General features: G+C 38.6%; 1 protein-coding gene across 6 annotated transcripts in view; it reads left to right on the top strand.

The window, feature by feature from the left end:
- The window catches only part of ELAVL2 (ELAV like RNA binding protein 2), a 57,523-nt gene that overhangs the window by 7,506 nt on the left and 29,434 nt on the right, over window positions 1-20,583 (top strand). For all 6 annotated transcript variants that reach the window (XM_019473918.1, XM_009286220.2, XM_019473917.1 and 3 more), the window contains exon 2: window positions 20,383-20,486. In XM_019473918.1, the coding sequence (XP_019329463.1) occupies window positions 20,383-20,486 (104 nt within the window). The remainder of the gene's footprint in view (window positions 1-20,382; window positions 20,487-20,583) is intronic.

The following is a 20,583-nucleotide window of genomic DNA, read 5'->3' as shown; positions in this document are numbered from 1 at the left end:
TGCCTGCCTTTGGTGGGAGTGGGGGGTGGCAGCTGTTATTCCTGGTGCCTCCCACGCCTCGTCAGCTGCCCTCGTGAGAGCTGCTGTCTCCCGGCGGGTCTCTGCGCTCCCCTGTGGGTTCCCTGGCCCAGGAAACCCCCCTGCACGCCATGATCTGGGCGCAGGGACGTGCCTGCACCGGAGCTGATTGCCTCTGTGATTGGAGATGTAGTTGGTGTTTCTCCTTTATCAAAGAGCCGCTCCTCAGCTTTGAGGCATACTTTCAGCTGTCAGCAAAACATTATATTGTTCTTGTTCCAAAAGGTTTTAGTATAAATGAGATTGAGAAATGTGGTGTTGGACCTTGGGAGCAACACTTCTGATTTAAGTAGCCTGGAGCAATATTACCTTGTGTTTGTGGATGCTGGGGAGAGGCTGCTCTAGTTCCAGTCCTGTTCTTACTCATTTTCAGGTTTTCTACAGAGTTCTTGAAAAGCAAATTTTCCTTTTCTTTCTGTAATTCAGAACAGGGATTGTTACCAGGTTTCTGTGAAGGAAGAGATTTGGCATGAATTTCAGAATTACTGGTTTAATTCCTGTGTGAAAACAGTAATTTCTTTCATCTTAAATGAACTGTCATGAGTACTAGATACTTGGTGAATATCTTTAATTGATGAGAAGTTTAAGGGAGCGTAGAAATTGAAATACACTTTCATACAGACTAAACTACAAATGAGAATTGATAAGGAGCAAAGCTTTGGTCTGCCTTTGACTGTTCTAATTCAGATTGGTCCATATCAGTATTGGATGCATCCTCTGGCTACTTCATGAGGTGAAACTTCATTTATGACATGCTGGAACTGAGAGCTGTTTGCCAAGCAGATGAGATAGCATTCCTATACTGGAGCTAAGAAATCTGGTAGTATCTGCGTGGGTGAATGAAATGAAACTTGCAGGTGAACCATTTCTCAGCAGTGAAACATTATTTGAGGAAGAAAACGAGAAATTCTAACCTATCTGTCCATATTAGCAGGCAGTGTCAGAGTCCCAGACCATACCCCACTGATGTGATCTGCTAGTAAATTTTAAGACATGAAGAAGCCTACTGTATACTAGGTCACCAATGCCATGTGTTTGAATTTCAGAGGGATCAAGGATGGCTACTGCCATCTTGACCCAAATACTTGTCAGAATATCTTATAGATTTGAAGCAAATTATCTCCCACCCTATTGTTTAATATTCAGTCTGCTATCACATCTGCAACATTGGAGTGCATTTAAGACTGCATTTTATAGCAGTGACCCAGTTCTTTGAAGCTGTCTGTACACTTTACGATTGAGATGAGTTGAGCTTGAGGGCCTCCCTGCTTCTGGAAAACCTACTGGAGGGAAGGGAGGCACCCTGGAGTTCACTTTTTAATTTCATGTGAGCGGTCTGAAGCCCTGTTTCTAAAGGGCTATTCTAGTAGTTTCAGTAATGCTTTTTCCATGGAATGGAATTTGTTAAAACATCTTAATTGTTTCAACCAATGGTTGTAGTTCCTTGCAGTGTACTGTCAACATAGAGTTTGTGTCCCTTACTGATTTTTATCTAAGGGTTTAGCTGTGAGGGAGGTAGGGAAGAAAGCTGAACTGCAAAAGGTTCCTGCTGGTGATCTCCAAGCATGCAGTTCAGGGGCGCAACTTGCTGTTGGGGCAACGTTGGTAGCTGAGGGGAAGTTTACTTGCCTAGCTAATGGAAAAACACTGAAGGTGTTCTCAGCAAGAATTAAAATGGTTGATAGGAAAAATTAAAACAGTTGATTGCTGTTCTGTTGTTTTACTGAAGGTAGAGAAATTAAACCTTGATACTAATGAAGATTTCAAAGGGTACTGAACGAGAGTCTCTTCATGTGAGAATCCCATCAGCAAGAGCAGCATCTGAGAAGTGGGGCGTGAATGTCACTTATCTTCACTTGCTATCCAGAGAATCTGTCTAGAATGAGTCACTGTGCCCAGATATTTTGGAGTCTGTGCCAACTCTTACATGCTTTTGACTAATGCAGATGTGTGTATATACAAGGTACAAAGCTACCACATGAACTAATTATAGTTGTACAATAGGTGGGAGACCCTGGTCTCAACAAAGCATCATAAACTGAATTCTTACCAGCTGTTTAATTAATGTAGATAGCTGTTTAATTTAGTTTCTTAAGTGTTTGTACATATTTAAAAGCAGCAGATAACATTTTACTTAATCAAATGTTAAGCATATATAGTTATAAAATTAAGCTAAAAACACCCTCTTCCTTTACATTTAAAGTAAAATGGGATGAAGTCTAATTATCAGACTGCCCCTGTTCAAGCACTTGAGAGCACAACTTTCTGCTCGTGCAAGACAGATGGATTTAGCAGCTGTTGACAAAATGGAAGGGACAATAGTAGCTACCACTTAAAAATGAACACTTATCTTAGTATGGCAAACTGCGTTTCCTCGACCTACTTTTCTGAAACTTGAATGTAGGTAAAAATGGCGATGAATGTGGTGTCCTTACAAAAAAAGACAACTGCACTTCCTTTTAATGCCTGCTGTCTTTAGTGCAAATTCAGTTGTACATGTGGAAGATAAATTCTTAGTTTTCATGTTGTGGAATAATCTCCATGATTTCAGCCCTTCGCTTCTTTGTCACTTACCCAGAAGTACTTGCGGAGTTGTTAGCTAAACTGAAACTTTGTGGAATTCAAACTCTCATTTCAGAGAGCACCTGAAATCAGATGTCATAAATTTGGGAGAATTTCTTAGTTTTCTTAGCTTCAGAGCTCCTGTATTGTTCTCCTATTATAATTTTATGCATAAAATTCACAACTTATTTTCTCCAAAAGAGAACCTGTTTGTTGATAGGTCAGTTTCTCTTTTTGACAGTGTGTTTGAAGTAGTAGTAGTGCATATATGTAGACTTCATTGGTTGTTTAGCATGCCTGCTTGTACTACCTAGAAAATACCTGGAACAGTATTTCACATTTGTAGACTTGTGTAGCTGTGAAGCCCTGGTAATAGACCGTTCCATTTAGTACGAGGAGCCAGGTGTTCCCCACGTGAAGGTTTCTTTTTGCATCGCTTCCTGCTGTCAAACTTCCTGCCTTCTAACCCTGAAGACAAAGAGAAAGTGTATTTCAGGACATTCTTGCTGATCACTGTTATATGGGCCTGTTTTTCAAACTTGATCCCACTGCCTTACTGTGAGGCGTACACGTTGGTTGAAAGCCTGATCCTTTTGCACACCTCTGTCCAAAAATCTGTGTTCCAATTTGGCCTGTGGCTGGTAACTATCTGTCACATTGCGGTGGGGTTTCTTTATGGTCAAGATTATAGGCTGTCAGAGTAAAATTCTTCAGGTTTTATTATATGACCCTTAAAAACTTCGTTGACACTTACAATCTAGAAATAGTACAGTGTGATGGACAGGCACATAGAGGAAGGGTCACATTTCTTTCTCCTTCTGTCCTGTCAACCTTAGTCTTATGGAAAAGGACATATCTATCTTGTTTAGTTGTGCATGTTTCATCTTGCCCTCTGCAGATACTAATTTCTCAATACTTGGAAGTATTGTTCCATTACTGTTTTACGCATAGTGCAGATGCAAAATGCAGCACATGATTCAGCAGGTGTCTAGAACTGCAGTGCTAAAAAAATTGCCTAGAAGTTGAACACTTCCAGAAAATTGTTGGCGCAGCTGTAGTTAGTATGTTTGCAATTAAAGTTTCTACAGAAATAGTTTTTAGTTGTTAATACTGAAATTTCTCATGCCTGTTCTCTGTTTTTGTTGAAGAACCATGGTAATAAATGCAAAGGATTCTGGGTTGGTCACAGAAGAAAATAGAAAACATGTATGGAGTCAGACATGATGTCATCAGAGTTGAGTTTATATTGTTGACAGCAGTAATAGTTCTGGTCACATTTGTTATAATTTGGTGTTTGCAATGTGTATGCATACAGTCAGTGCAATGTTAGGAGGGACTCCATGCTGTCAGATCCTTGGTTATAGAGCATTCTCTTCTGGTGCAGAGTCTGAGGAAACACCTGGTGACAATGCTGAATTGTAGTCTGCCCAAACAACTGAGGCTGTGAGGTGGAGAAGGATTTTTCTTTCTGTGGGTAGGTGCTCCGTCTCAGCAGAGCATGGGTGAAACACTGATTTCTTTGTGATAGCTCTTATGCTTGCTTTGACTTCTACAGCAATCTTCTGGTAATCAAGGGAAAGATACTGTGTGTCCTCAGTGGAAGCAGTAGAAAGTGTGTTGTCTGACTGGCTGCTTGAATCTGGAACATGTGAAACTCGTTAACCTCTGTAGTTTTCTCTACTTCTGTCATACCAATGCAAAAACTCCTGACTCATGTTAGTGTCTGGCAAGAGCAGATTGGAAACCTTATCCCTTTTCAGTGCTACTGCAAAGCTCCTAACTTTTTCTGTATGAGAATTTAAGTTCCAGAGTGATCTCATTGTTCAGTTGAGCCCAGGCTGGCAGTTCCTTTCAAGTCTCCTGTCACTGTTGCTTTGAGCAGTGTTAGCTTACTCTTCAACCCTAAATCGTTCACTTGCCTTAATGTAAGACTAATTCTAGGGCATCTAAACTAATCTTACAGGAATATGGGAAGAAAGTATGGTCATATACTTATGCCTTAATCTGAGACTCTAGACTTGTTGCCACCTTGAAGTACTGTATGTGGAGATGAGGTAGGAGACAAACTAGGCAAGTTGGTTACCTTTTTTTTCATGTCCTAGAGGAAGCAAGAGGAGACAAATAGTATGGAATATCTGTGCAGTGGCTTAGTCTGCAAAGTGACTATTTATCTACAGTGTAGGAAGTTTTAAATATTCCCACGACAAAAAATAAAAATTTTGAGGATGGTAGGGCAGTGAGTAGCTGGAATTCCAGGTATTTGCTTATATAGCACAAGTGTGTGATACACAGTGGAGCATATGAATGAACAGACAACTACAACTTTACCACTTTCCAAAAGAGGTTTGTTATTGTGAAACTCCCCAGCTCTTTTTCCTTCTCAGCCTTTCCTCCCAATGTGCATGATGTTTACAGTCCTATACCACTCTAATCCATCAGACGTTTCTGCAGGGTTTTGAGTGCTCTCATGGTGGGAGAGTAGAGTAGTTTGGCAGCTAAAGGAGGAGCTAGTTGAGGCTGGATGCTCTTTTGTGGTGTGCTAAGTCTGAGAGAGGCAGGGGTTCTTGTTAGCTGCTGCTTAGTGGTGTGCTGAGGTCAGGAATGAGTTCTGAGAGACTGAGAATTTCTGATTTGGGTGGGGATGTGGACAAAAGGTATTGCCTGGCAAACTGTATCTTGCTGGCAGGATGACTTGTGCAGAGCTTGACTAAGATGTGAAATCAAGAATAAAAACCCAATGGGATTGCAGGCAAATTTATATTTATATATGGTGACTGTTTGATCGCTTCTCTGGAGCAACTTGCTTAAGACCTTGAAGCACAGATTTTCTGGGGGTGGGTGTGAAGGGGAGGGTTGTTCTTAACATCAGCTTTATAATTTTCAAGATAGTCCATGTTTTGAACTCTGCAGCTGTTAAAATGCAGCCTCTGATGTGGCCTAGGGACTCATGTTGTAGCACAAAGATAATAAAGTAATTTTGAACTTTGTGTGCTGGTTGAAAGAAAGTGCAACAACAGAGTGTTAACCTACTTAGCTGGTGGTTGGAATACTGTCCTATTGTCTGGACTACAGGAATAATCCTGAAGGAGTTACATTTTCAAACAAGCTTATGTGTGGATCTGGAGCACTATTAAGTGCTTAAGCACTAGTCTTAAGCCTGTTAATATTGTATCCTATAGTTACTCTTCTCTGGTTTTGCATATTGCTATTTAATGTTATTGAAAAGGACTTAACGGCATTTACTGTGCTTTTTCATCGTAAACGGCATAATTTATTGCACTGTACATGTCTTCTGGAAGTGAGAGTCATGCAAGCAGGTAGAAATGAAGGAACTTGTTACATCTTATGTTAACCAAGATAGCACTTGATTGTCTTAGCACTTCCATCCACTTGCTTTTCACTCTTTTGTAGGCGTGACTGTTTTCACCTTGCAGAATTTTATAGGCTTTGTTTCTACAAATACAAAGGTAGCAAAAAAATGTTTGACTAAACCTGGATAGTCTGTTCCAGGGATTCAGTTAAGTTGCCTAGTTAGTCAGTTCTTACTGCTGACATTGTGGAAACAAACTATTTTTAAAATGGTTAAACAGTTTATTCATCCATATATTAACCTGAATTAATGAGCTGATCTCAATATACAGCATAAGCAAAGACTTAATATTTTAAAACTGGAACTCTTTTTATAAGGCTAAATGTGATTAGGGACCTCTCTGAATGTAATGAATCAGAACATCATCTTCATTAAATCACTCTGCCTTTCAGCAAGCACTGTGCTTTTTGATGGGGATTAATGCAATATACATTCTCTCACACTTTTCTGCAGAGAAATTAAAATTCACTATTGTCAGTGATTGCAGTAAGTTACAAGAACCCCGTGAAAGTGTTGGGTCTTGCAAATTGGCACTGGCCATCTACTGATGTGGGATATCTTCTGTGCTTTTAGCAGAGGTAGTGCTCTTTGCTTCCACCTTGGGAGTCCCCAGTCTGCCTGTTTGGCATGTCTTATCACTGCTTACTCTTTCATAGGTGCTTGTAGGTATATATTGCTGTTATGTCCTAGTGATTCTAGGCCAGCTGTTTGAATAAATGTTAATTCTAGTGGAAACTAGTGTGTGTTAAGAGACCTCGAGTAATCTGAAGGTTTCTATAGGCATCACTGCCTTTCACAGTAACTGTGCTGTGAGATTAGTGCAATGTATTTATAATAATCAAGGTGTATTTCAGTAAAGCCTGCCTCAGTTTGGGTAGCAGTGTTACTGACCTGAACACCATGAAGCCCTTTCACTCCAAGGATGTCATGTGGATTATAAGGACCTGGGTATCCCTGCAGAAAGTGGGTACCTCCTTTCAGCCACCACAAGCAGAGTGGTAAGTAATAAGACTTCAAGCTGCAGATGATCCTAACTGGTTCATGGTTCGTCCATTATGTATTGAAGCAGCTAGTATATTGCAGTATAGAAGCAAGACCTTAAATACGTGCAAGGAACTTGCTTTAGCTTCATATATTTATACTTACCTTGCTGTATGAAAGCACTTTACTTTACATTTTATTTTCTTTCATCATGGTAGACTTCAACTGGCAGTTCGTACAATACAAATTTGCCAGGCTGACATCATGTTTCTTTGCGTGCAACTGCAGAAAAGGATTTGTTATGCTATTTTCTATGGATTTTTTTGTCTTCCTGGAGTATGCCAAGTGTGAGTAGAAGTAAGTAGAAAGTTGTAGAAGGCAACAGAAGAAAAATGTGCAAACCTCTAGTTTTAGTGACATAATACTTTAATCCACATGTAAAGGGAAAATAACTGACACAAATACCGGTCAGATCCTGTATTTCATTTTGTGATTCCTTTAACAATTGTAAACCTGTCAACTCCCAGAGTTATCAAAGGCACAGCCATGTTGTCTTCAAGCTCTCCACACTATTGACCAGTTGTTTCAGTTACTTTGTTTTTACCTTTTCTTATTTGAGACATTTGGTAGAACGGACTAAACCAGAAGGAGACCTATAATCTGAATTCTTTCCTGTCTTCTGAGTTTCTGGAGCTACTGAAGATAAAAGTAGCTTTTTTTTCTCCTGGTCTTTCTGGTACCTATGGCTTCATGCAGGTTAAGCCACAGTGCTTTTTGAAATGCATTTGAAGCCTAATGTTGCTGCACAATGGTTATGAAGTCTTGCATCTATAGCAAGATGCATTGATTATTTTCCCCCCCTCTTTTTAAATAAGAAGAGCTTCCTTGCAGAAGAATTCTGCTGTATTCCTGTAAGAATTACTTTGTGGGGACATACTTCAGTTTCAAGTAATGAAAATGTCAGCTTCTCTCAGCATATCCTTTTCCTGTGTGTATTTACCAACTACAGTGAGAAATGGCTTGTTTTCTACTGCTCGGTGTTGCAGATTAGTAGTTGTTCTTGTTTCTTAATCACAGCTATTAAAACTGAAAGAAGGATATTCCCCTTTGACATATTTGCAAGGGCATAGGTTTTTTTGAGTTGACAGTTAACACTTAGGCTAGGGAAAGAATTTATCTTTTGGCAACAATTTATCATTTTGTTACTGTTTTTCAATTACCAGTTAAGACCAGAAAAAAACCCACATGATTGAAAGCAACACTGCAAGTTAGCTTTTGCAAAAGGTGCCCTAGGGGGGGAAAATACTTCTCAGACTTTTCATCATGGCACATTTCAGGATGTCTTTCAAACCTCTGAGATTAAGTAGCAGATAGAGTCTGAAAGAAAAACAAAACAAAACCCCAATGATAGTATGTGTTATTGTGAAGTTTAGGAAAAGAATTTATGTTCAAGTGTCATGCTTGTTTTTTACTTGGATGCACAAATTACTGCATGCTTCTAAACACCCCAGCAGTAGAACAAGATGCTTTATCCACCTGCTTATTATTTAAGGTGACTAGGTGGTACAGTAGGACAGAATATTTAACACTGCTGGCTGTATTCCTGGCAAGGAATAACTTGACTGCAAAAGACAAAACTTCTCAGCTGCATAGAACATGTTACTACTAATAGTGGTAAAAATTAAAGGGTGAAGCCAGCTTTCAAAAATAACTGATTTAGCAAATTCTGTGGTATACTTTTCACCTTAGCATAGTAAGGAGCTTCTACTTGTAATATGACAAGCTAGTTTGTAAGAAAGCATGCTCCCTAGTTCAGTCATTGTTATTTCAGGCAGTTCATGGTTGTCACTAGTTATGTTTGAACACAAGAGGCCGTAACAGGCAAGACTATCGGTGTTCAACCTCCTGTAGTGCCCATAAGCAGACACCTTCCCACGCAATCCCTGCTTCCAAATGTGTCTTTTGGGGTTGAGATTTCCTATTTGGACATGGTGTATCTGTTAGTAACCCTCAGTTAACGTCTCTTCTGGCTTACTGAACATCTTTGACCAGGCTCATGTAAATCTTAGCATCCACAATACCCCCACCCTTGACCTTGTCTGCCTGCTGTGGGGAAGAACCAGAGCTGCACTCTCATTTTTGTATCTGACATCAACAAGCTTGTGTTGATGAAGCAGCAGATGATGTTCTTCACATCCTCGCATGTGAAGAACCATGCAAGGTGAAAGGCAAGAGGATGGCACTAAGTTAATAAAAGGGTAGAGTTGAACCTGGCTGAGATAAAACTTCAGCTTTTCCTGAAAAATTCTGATTTTTAGGATAACTTACAGCTCTGTTAATAGCTGTTTAATTACAGACATAATCTTCTTACTGTATGGCAGGATAAACTGTTAAGTACTTTGATTAGTGTTTGATCCTTTTCATTCAGTCTTCAACTTCCATTTTTTCAGATTCAGAGCAATAGCTGAGAAACTGAGTTTGGGAGAAAGAGGCACGAAAGTATCAAATATTGAACTCTAGTAGTGATCATGGTTTACAGGTGTTTTCTTGCAAGCTGCCTAGCTTGCTAGCTCAGTGGTGTATGAGTGTTCAGTAAATAGAATCCATCTACTGGAACTATGAGCAAACTGCAGTTAAATTGGGGATTGCTCAGTGGCTCATGCGGTTTCCCTCATTTTGCTGAAGCTGCTTTTAAAATGCAGTTCAAGCCTTAATGCAAACTTCAAAGGACTGTGAAACTTGAGCAATAATTGATGTTAAAAGTAAATGGGAAGAAAGCAACACTGATGGTATTCTGTGCTTACTCCTTTAGCCCTTCTTGTTAGAGACCATAGCTATATAGGTAGTTTTTGGTATGGTTCTGCAGCAAAGTGAATTACATGTCTGGGTGTGTGCTTCTATCCTTATTCCATGTCAAAATAATACTGTGGTAATCTTGGTGGCTTAAATCAGACATAGCTGACAGCAGTGATTTATGAAGATGCAGTAACTTTTTGAAAAAGAGCTGGTACCAGCTGAATGATCCCCCTATCTTGGCACACGAGAGCTCTGAGGACTTGTCTCTCAGGAGGGTCACTGTAGCATATTGTGGAGCATCCTGGTGTCTTGAATTGCAAATCCAGACAAACAAAAGGTTTGAGTGTTTCTTACTCCTATATCTGAAACTTTTTATCAAACTTCTCATGCTCCTGAAGTTGGACTACAGGCCACAAGTGCTGTTGATCTTTCCCGTGGCCACACTGGCTTGCCTTCAGGACATTGTAGGCTGTAAGTACTTGCAATTTTTAGGTTGATCTTGACATAACGCTGTGTCTTTTATGCAGTGCCACTTCTGCTTTTTTGTGCGGGTCAGGGAACACATCTCCACTCTGAAATTTTAGGAGACTTGCGAAAAATTATATGGGTCCATGAGATGAATTCATATGAGAGCCTTTGTATATAGGCTTGTAATGTTGTCATGTACGTTTCTTTTTAACAGCATTCTTCCACCACTGTGTGCAACTTTAGGAGTGATGAAAGGCAGAATAAAGCCTAATGTCAAGTTGCTGTGAACTTGACTTGGTCCTGTTTACAAAGATATGAAGCTGACTTGTTCTTACAGTACTTTAGTGGATCTTTACCAATTACCTTCATACACAGAGACAGAAATTTACAGCTTTAAACAAAGTTATGCTTAGTTTATTGAAAATAGTGTTTGATGTAAAATGAACACTTGCATGGCTGGTGGCAGAAGGTGTATTAATACTCACTGGAAAATGGACTGTTTTCTTTCAGTTAAGGACTGGCTGACATATCTTAAAGGAGTGAAGCACTGAAGGCAGCATACATAGCTGAAGTTAAATTATAAAAAAAAAAGTCCCTAGTCTGCTACAGTTCTTATGTTTTTTTCTGTAGTGTTACAGACATTTGACTTTCAGCTCCTAGACTTTATTACTTAACCTCAGAAGTATGTTCTTCACTGTCATATATTGATGCGAATAGTATGTAATTTTTTTGGAAGATAGGCTTTTTTAGCATTTCTTGTGTGATACTGTAGTTCTTGCTGGTTTTATTTCTTTAATTCATTATTTTGCAATACAATCTTTTTTCCAGAAGTTGAAATAGCCTGAAATGTCTGAAACGTCACTACAGTGAAATCAATGACTGTATTATAGAAAAGACCTATTTTTTTTTTCAATGCCTACTTATCTTAAATTTTTTTGATTGCCCTTTGTGGAAGGTAAATGCATGAATATGTATTACTTGCTATTGAGATTTTTAATTTTCCAGAGTATGATTAGTGTGTGCTTGTGCAATTTTTTGTACTAGACCATGAAACTAGTTTTATAGCTTAGTGGTATGTTTTAGTTTTCAGATGTGTTGTAACCAAACGTAAGTGTTCTTCTGGGTTTTTTCCTTTTTATTTAATATGTGTATCAGGATGATAATTTGAAATGGAATGATAGTTTTGGGTTCCTTTTCTTCTAAGAATTAGTATTGATAGCACTCAATTAATGGGGCTACTTTTCTTACATTTACCTATTAGGGAGATCAGTAAGTGGAAGAGGGGAGGTGGAACTTACAAACCTAGCTCTGCTTGCTCCTTAAAATGAACCAGTTTGTTTCATAGAACTCACTCACTCTTACCTTATAAGAAGTTGAGTACATGCTGAAAAGGTTTTGAGAGCTCAGCTGATTGTAGTATTCTTTTTGGTTCGAACTTCTTTTGTGTGTGGAAAAAGCGATTACCTGAAATTGTTGATTGTCTATTCTCTTTGGTCTGCAGACCTCACAGGAATGTTCAAGAATTCCAGACGAGGTGCAGGATTAGCTGGGTACTCCGGTAATTTAATCAGCAATTACATCCAAAAGGTAGCTTACTCAGCCCTTGCATTGGGTATTCGATAGCTCTTGACGGGAAGCAGCAGCCAAGGACTCCCTCGTGTGGTGGGTGTGCCAAGCTTTCAAAGGCATCTTGCTGCATTGCTAAAAGACAAGTGTTTTGGTTCATGTGAGCAGGGAGAGCATGTTGAAGTAATGCAAGTAGTTGACCCCTGGAAGAAATGCAGCAGTAGAAACTCTTCTAGTACTGAAGTTGCTGGTTTTTCAGCACCTGTTAGTCATCTGGTAATAATACCATTGTATACTAATGGAGCAGTGCTGAAAAAAAAATACCAGCTGTATTGCTGGTATCTTTGCTTGCCTAAGCAAAGATAAAGTTCTACAATATTGGCTCTGGATTTTGTCAGCCATAGATATTTAGAGAGGAGAATCATGAGGACACAGATTCGGTAGACAACTGGACAGCAGGAGACTTCAAGAGCAGAAGGTAAGTAGGCTTGATACTGGCCAGAAATTTCTGGGGTCAGACTTCATGTTTCTGCCCAAAAAACATTCAGAGAAGACCTAGTAATTTACTAAGATGCTTTAATCAGTCATGAAATAAAACTACCATACTAATCAGCTGCTCTCTAATCAAGATGTTACGCAGAAAACAATATGCATTCTTTTTTAGGAGTGATAAAATGTTGCAAGACTGCTGAAAATGCAGCACTTGAGTTCACTGTGCATTTGTAACCTCGCAGGGACTTTTCTTATGTGATACAGCTCTCTATTTCAGAAGTAGCTTTTGAAAGGGCTTACTTAATATCTGTTAAGTAAAAGCTCATACTTGTCTACCTTTCAAGCCTTTCTTTTAAGGTGTAACAGATTGTAAATGACACTTGAGCACTTCCAGGCAAACTCGTTAACAGGACTGCATAGTTCAGATGACTGAACTCTCTCTTACTATGCATCCAGCCCAGCAGCATTGAGTAAAGAGCTGTTGAAGATGCTGCCTTTGGCACTTGTGTCTGAAATAGTATTTCTTCTTGGTTCTGAGGTGCCTACAGGCTTCAGGAAATGTTCCTCCTGAAACTGAGTGGTAGCTCATAGATTGAAAACATAACAGAAGCATTTTACAGCCATTCTGCACTCCAAGGTCTATTATAAAAATAGACTATCATCCTTTGGCCACTGCAGAAGGGAGTAGCTACACAGAGACATTCCTGCATATCTGTCTAGTTACAGAAGTTTTCTCTTGTTACATGCTCTGGTCCCACTTTTTTATTTACATTCACCTGTTTTGCAGGTTTACAGGTATAGTAGTCAAAAGGGAGAGGATCTCTTTAACTTGGCCTTCAAGGAAGCTCTCTGATTTGAAGGCTCTTGTCCTTTCTGTCCTTTTTGGAAGTGCAGCATGGAGGAATTCAGCTGTTATGTGGCAGGTATATTAAAGCTTTAGAAGACAAGCCATTGTCTGTGGCTGTTGCAGCTGCTTCCAGAGAGAAAAAGGAAGGAAATGAAGGTTGGCGAGTATACTTTTTCTTGCAAGAAAAGTTGTCAGGCAGGTTGCTTCCCAGGGAGGTTGAGAGGAAAGGCTATAAAACATCTTAATTGCTGGTCTGATGTGGTTGGGCTAAATGGCCTGGTTCAGCTGTTTGTGTAACTCCTTAACATAACAGTAGAATCTTAATGCAGGTTTGTTGGAAAGAAGAAAACAGGTTTGGTGGGGGTAGATAATTTAGTTTGGAATGTCTTTCAGTTTTTCTCGCATTCCAGTGTAGTTGAATTACTGTTTGGAAATAAGTTCTGGATTTCCCAGAGAAACAGGAAGCTTAGAAGACACAGTAAAAATTATTTGAGAAGAACAAACTACTAAGAGGTGGTAATTATATCCAGATTATCTAGGGAGAGTAAAACCTTTGTCATGCTGTCCTGCACTTGTCTAACTGTTCATTACTATTTTCATTATTACTGCCCTTAGTCCAGTTGAGGTATAAATTGCTGTGTTGGACAGGTGATCACCACTAGCAGTTCAGCCCTTAAAACTGTCAGTCAGTAGATAGACAATAGCAAGGAGACACCACCAGCTTTTAGAGTGCAAACACTTCATTTGAATCTAGAAAAAGAAATCTGCCTCATCTTATAATCAGAATATATGATATCTAAATTGATAACAAAGTGTGTGGGGGGGTGTATGCAACTGAGAATGGCAGCAGACACTGCAAGAAACAAGGTGTCAAGTTCCCCCTTCAAATGGAGGAGATGAGCTGTATTTACTGTGGAAGTGGACTTTGGGTGAAACCTTTAGACTACAGCAATCAGCAGGAAAATAGGTGACCTGTTGCTCCGCACTCTTACTTGATAGTGTCCTATTAATTGTCCTATCTAGAGCAATCTCTATTCTTATGTGACAGGTCTCACTAGCTGGTCTCCCAATACCGAACTGGGGGATGCCTCAGGACATTTAGGCTGTTTCATGCAACCAAGTGTTTCATGCATGAACACTTCTCCAGCAGAGGACTCTTCTAGGTAGTAAGATGCATCAGTGTTCAGACAGCCTCAGTACTTACTTTTTCTTTCTTTCATGTCACCAACTATATTGCTTATCTCTCCATTATGAATAATTTGGGTAGTAACAGGGCAATAGGAAAAATTGCCTTGTCTCTAGATCTCCTATTCCTCCCCAAGTTCATGAGAGCTTTGCATAAGTAATTAATGGTGATCAAATGAAGTGAGCTGGCTTGTAATGAGCATTCAATAATTCAGCGGTAACCTCTTTTAGATGGTGTAAATAGCTGTGCCTCATGGAAATGTACAGTGCAGTGTAGTGATGCATTTTTTTTATCCCACAATAGGGTTACCTTAAGGAAAAACTAGACTTGGCTTGGATTTTGCAAAACAACCCGTTAAGTTTCTGCGTCTTTGTCATTTCTTCACTTGTGTCACATATCCAGTAGTCCAACCTAAGTCTTCATCATGATTTTTACTTCTAAAATTCAGTTCTTGCAACAGGACTGCTATAATCTGTCTGTAATCTGTCTCCTTAAAAATGTTGAAGCAGTTGCTGGAAATAACCAAGGAGTCCTTTCACATAAGTACAGTTCTAGAGTGAGATTATTCCTATTCAGAAAGTTGAATGTTTTTGTTTTCAGAAGGAGGAAAACATTGTTTTACCAATGATATTAAAAGGGCTCTATTCTGCTTTAAGGAATATTGCTGCTACTTTTAAAAGCAAAACATTAAGAATGTGCAACAGGCATCACTTCTGCCACATCTACTTTGTATGACCATTTCCTCTGTGGATAGCGTCCATTTGACTTTCTCTGAATGTTGTATAACAGAGGATTTTCTTTGGGCTTTTACAGCTGTATTCAGTATTTAAATATGCTTCATTTATAGTAAACAAGTAAACATTTGTGAAACAACCTGGGCAGGATAGAACTAGTTTATTTGTGATTCTTCCTCTGATAAGTATTGTGAATTAGAGCCTGTGCATTTTTAAAGCAAAAAAAGTTACATTTTTCAAGGCACAGCAGTAAATTCAGGAGCACTGTGACCATGGCTATACCTTCCTACTTGCTTATTTCCCTTCTTTCTACTTGAATCTTTTTTGGTCTTTTGCTGACCGGTGCTTGTAAGTCTGTCTACTTTTCTTCCCTAAATACTGAATCACTGTGTTTTTTACTTGCTTCTTACTTAATGTTAAATTATTTTCTCTACACTTTTCTAGTGTGCACGTGGATCTCCACTCAGTCTCTTGAGTAGTCCTTTCAAAGACTGATTAGAATTAAATTGTTTGAAATTACTTTTTGCCCCTCTCCTCTCAAAATCCATTCTGCATATTGACTGTAATGCCAAAAAGTAACATGGCACTATCTAATAAATTAGTCTTTAATTTGCATCATCATCATACGTGGTGGCGAAGTGATATTTATGAAGCTCATAAACTTGAAACATAAATGGAACAGTTTCCCCTATTAAAGTGAGTAGCATAGTGCTTTCCAGTTCACGTTTTCTCGTAGGCCACATACATAGAGGTTGAACATTTGTCAGTGACCCACTTAGTGGTAGATATAGCATGCCTAGGTTCAAAGAGATGCCTGACTGAAAGGACTTTTTGCCACTTATGCTTGAATTTGACTTTGTTGCAAGTGTCAGTTACATAAAACATAAAATGTAATTAATGAATATAAACTTTCAAATCATAACCTTTGCTTTAAGTCCTTTGCTGTCTTACAGGCTTACGAGATACAATTCTACTGCTATGTAGGTTTTGTTTTTTTAATCAGATTTTGTTGAAACAAAATTCAAGTCAAACAGCTTTTCCTTATTTATGTCCTCATTCCTTCCAGATCATTTTGTCATTTTGACTTTTTCTACTTCAGGTGAATTCTTCTTTTACCAATGATTTAGCTAACTGTTGTTTTATTCTGCACCACATTGTCTAATATTCATAGTGTCCCAAGCATAAAATCTAGTAGAAAGCGTACAGAAACAGCTTTTAAACAGTGCTGTGAAACAGCTACAAGAACTATTGAGGAGAAGAAGCTCAACTGATAGTTTGAGCATGTAACTTTTGAAGTATTGCTCACCTCTGCAAATAAGTGGAGTATTTTCCTTGAAGGTGGTGAATGTTTTCTTGTTACTGGCACAAGTAACTCACAAAAATAAGAAACTCAGTCATTCCTTTCTTTAGGCTAAGCTAAACTTAATACTGTTTATAGGTCTGAGTTATGGAATAAATAGCTGATGTGCACAGATAGTCTTTTTTGTGTTGAGGTTGAGTAGGCCATAATACTGAAGATCTATGAAAGGCTAAACTGGATATTCAGAATACTGAAACACATAACAGTAGACAGAGCACCAGGACAGCTCCCTTGGAGATGTGTCAGAGGTTTTTCAGACTATAGTGTCATTAAGCAGAAGTTGGAAAAACAAAGCTGAGGCAAGAGCCAGATGAAGCTGACCCTGTCTTAAAACAGTAGGAGACTAAGCTGCTTTTTTATATACATTTAAATCTGAGGATTATTTAACTTGTGGACAGCCATAAGTATACCTTCTGTCTTGCATCACTCTTATGCGTCTAAGTCCACAACATATACTTTGTGTCTTACTAGACTTGGAAACAAACGTGTGTTCTGCAGGAGATTTGCCTTGGTGAATGGAGTTTGGTGTAGAAGAGGCACAGATGGAAGAGTTCAGAGCTGTTTTCTGACAGTGTTGAGTTTAATCTTTGGCTTCAGGCAATACAAATTAGTCATTATAATTAATAAAGAATGAAGTTCCTGTTTTTTAAATATTCCAAGTGGTGGCTGACTTGGTTTAAGTGCATCTAGCTTCTACTTGGTTTGTCTTGAAAGCAAAATGCTTAGACATTGAGGAGGGAGAAAAAGCTGCACAGAAGGAGAACTTGTTTGAATTATACTGGCCAGGTATCTCTCATTTTATTTGAATAAAATTTGTGTGCAATGGGTATGCTGCTTTTTCTCCACCTGAAATCCACAATCAGATGGGACTTCTCTCTGGCTTGTACAGCGGCAGTGGTACTAGCATAAGCTTGGACTGAAGTCCTGTACATCAATGAAACACTTAAGAAGAACTGAGCTTCTAAATTCTTGTAACCCAGTTGGCACTTCCCACCAGTTGAGAAAGACCAACAGCTGTCAGACATACTTTGCAATAATTGAGATATCTGATGGGTCATTTGAAATACCTGAATGGTTTGAATAGTAGAAGACTGCATTTTGTGAAACGCTTGTCTGGATTTTCTAGAACTTGGCCATCTGTATATGAACTGGCAAACCTCTTAAACAAGCATCTTCCCTTAAGACAAGCAGGAAGACTTAGAGTGGTCCCTCCAGCATCTGATTCCAGAAATCAGGTTCAATTTCCAATTATTTGTATTGCTTGTTGAGAGCCAAGATTAATCTTTCTTATGTGCTTCTGCAAAGAAAGTGATTTTTTTGACTGAATTATTGGTAATGTGTAATTGAGCCACTAGTTTTCAGGCAAAATTTCAATCTCTCTAAAAAGTTTTACTTTTTCTTAACCTTTTCAAATATATAAAGCCTTTGGAATGTCAGATCTAAACACCTTTGAATTTTAGATGATAGCCCAAATTAAACAAAACTAAATTAAATAAAAAGAAGTCATTCACAGGGTCATTGAGGGTGGAAGGGACTTCTGGACATAATCTAGTCAACTCTCCTTCCTCAAGCAGGTTCTCCCTGAGCAGGTTGCCCAGGACCATGTCCAGTCAGACTTTGAGTGTCTCCAGGAACAGAGACTTCACAACCTTTCTGGGTGGCCTGCTTCAGCGTTTCATCACCCTCACAGTGAAAGCTTTTTTTAATTGCAGAATTGCAGAATAAACCTGCAGAAAGGAGTTCAAGCTTGTCCTCAATAAATTACTGGATTTTGTTTGTGTAGCTTCCTAAGTTAGTCTACTAATATTTATCAAGCTTAACTAATAGAATGTCTCCAGAAGAATTGGTCATGAATGATATCTTTTGTAACAGCTGGGTATGCTCTTTGCCTACAGTGGTCTGGGTGTTTGTAATATGAAAAATAGATCATATGAAAAGAGAGGTAGTAGAAATAATTTCTGCACGTCTTTTTCTGTTCACTCTGGAATTGGTGAGTGTATGGGGAATGTCGTACATGAAATAACTTTCTCTTAGAGGTTTTAACTTCTTTTAAGGTTGTGGTTTAAATGGGTTGCTTCCTAGGAGATTAATAACACCAAAAATCAGCATTTCTGTATTAGGAGATAAGACTAAAATAAAAGCCATGCACAAGAAGAGACATTCCTTTAAATTGCTCTTTTTTGGAGATGCTGCTGGAAAGAGTTTCTGCAGACAGTGGGAGTGATGGAGGTGACAGGTATAGAAATTGCTCTACTGTAATCAGACTAATAAGGAAAGAGGCACTTCTAGGATAAGGAACTTAGCTATATCTAGGTAGAACTGTAAGTGAATACAGAAATGCTTCTGCCTATTTTCATATTGTTTATTACAGAAACAAAGAATTGATGAGGTTGGAGGCACTTCTGGAGATCATGTAGTCCTGCTCAGAGAAGGGTTGTCTAGAGCAGGTTGCTCAGGACTTTGTCCAGTTGGGTTTTGGATGTTTTCCTTTAACTTTGCATATATTGACCTTTTCATGGCTTCATCTAGCCAATTTGTTTGTGTGCGCTGTTTTGGGAAGAATGGGGGTCACTTGGGGGGTGGGGTGGCAGTAGTGTCCTCTAACTTTTGGTGCTATGGTGGACTAACTTGTACAAAATCATGAATGCCAGCAGTGGTGGGCTTGTTACTAAACTGTCTCTTGTCTTATTTAATCAATTACAAACTTCCCATCCGTCTTCTACTTTATTTACTATTTAATACAGACTGTATAAATACCATACAAGAACTTGATACAGTATAGGTTCTTTTATATCTTTCCTGGCAATAAATGAGTTTGCCATTTGTGCTTTATGTAATATTGTTTATCCTTTTATATTGTTGTATCTCCAAGCTAATCTTTCAAACTAGCATTTTGTGAATTAGATATATTGGATGCTTCCCTTTGGCTTGTTGACTGGCTTTTGGACCTTGTTGTTTCAGTTTCAAAAAAAAAAAAGTCATCAAGGAGTATGGGAGAGTGTTTCTGAAAAGTTCCGTGCTAATGAAGGACAGTATTACTAGGTGGTATCCTTTTGCTATGTTAATTTTTTCTACCTATTTGCGTTCCTATGCACTAAATATTTTTAAAGGGGTATGCTTAAGGCAGCTAGTTAAGGATGGTGTACTTTAGGTTTTGAAGTTGTCAAGAGATGACTACTGCTAAACTCAAGTGTTTCATAAGAAGTGCTTAGACAGAATACACTGTTAGAAATAGGCTGTGGTTCAGTGATTAAGAGCTAGTTAAAAATGCTTTATGTCCATCTATCATCTGAATTACCAATGCTAAAAACCTGAAAATGTTGCATCTCTGTTGGATGATATTAGCTCATGACCAGTTACTTGCACCAGTTGTTTTGAATATAGGAATAAAATGAACCTTTAAACTCATTGTTACTGAGAGGCTCTGTTTAGTGTGTGAATAACATCTGTAGAAATGTTTGGCTTCAAATTTGGCTCAAATTCTGATATTGAAGTATATTTGAAACACTCATTTTCAAGCACTGGTCCAGAATTTTGCTGTTATACTTTCTATGTTAATTAAAAAGTTCAATAGTGAGTAGTGGATTTTTGATGTTGTCTTAACCTTGAAGCTCCTGCACTTCCTCTAGTCTCTAACAGATCATAACAAACTCCTGAACCTATTTTGCATAGCAATTTAAGTCTTTCATTAATCTGACTGTAGCCATTTCTGAGTTGAACTTAGGGCAGTCCATGGGAACAGAGGAAGCTAGTTTAAAACCACTAACCTTACTGGAAAAATTAGGTGTTGTGGCCTTTGAAACATTGTTATCTGAAGCAGATACTGTTCTTTAATATAAGCAATTTTTGCTCTGTGTGTCTATATAGGTTTTAAACACTGTTAGTTATCCATTGTGTAGTACTGCAGTACTAATGATCACTCTTGTTCCTCTTTTTAATCAGGACAGAGCTTGGGTTATGGTTTTGTGAACTACGTTGACCCCAAGGATGCTGAAAAAGCTATCAACACTCTGAATGGATTGAGACTTCAAACTAAAACCATAAAGGTAGGTAGTGTTAATTATGATTTAAAGAAACTGAAGTGTTTTGACTTCTTGTTGATCAGATGCATGATATGTTTTCCCTTTCCAAGTGTAACTTTCC

The sequence above is a fragment of the Aptenodytes forsteri genome, unplaced genomic scaffold (genome assembly GCF_000699145.1).
Source record: "Aptenodytes forsteri isolate BGI_AS27 unplaced genomic scaffold, ASM69914v1 Scaffold103, whole genome shotgun sequence".
NCBI lineage: Eukaryota > Metazoa > Chordata > Aves > Sphenisciformes > Spheniscidae > Aptenodytes > Aptenodytes forsteri.
Note: the sequence above shows the minus strand (reverse complement) of the source record. Positions and strands in the feature narration are given on the sequence as shown.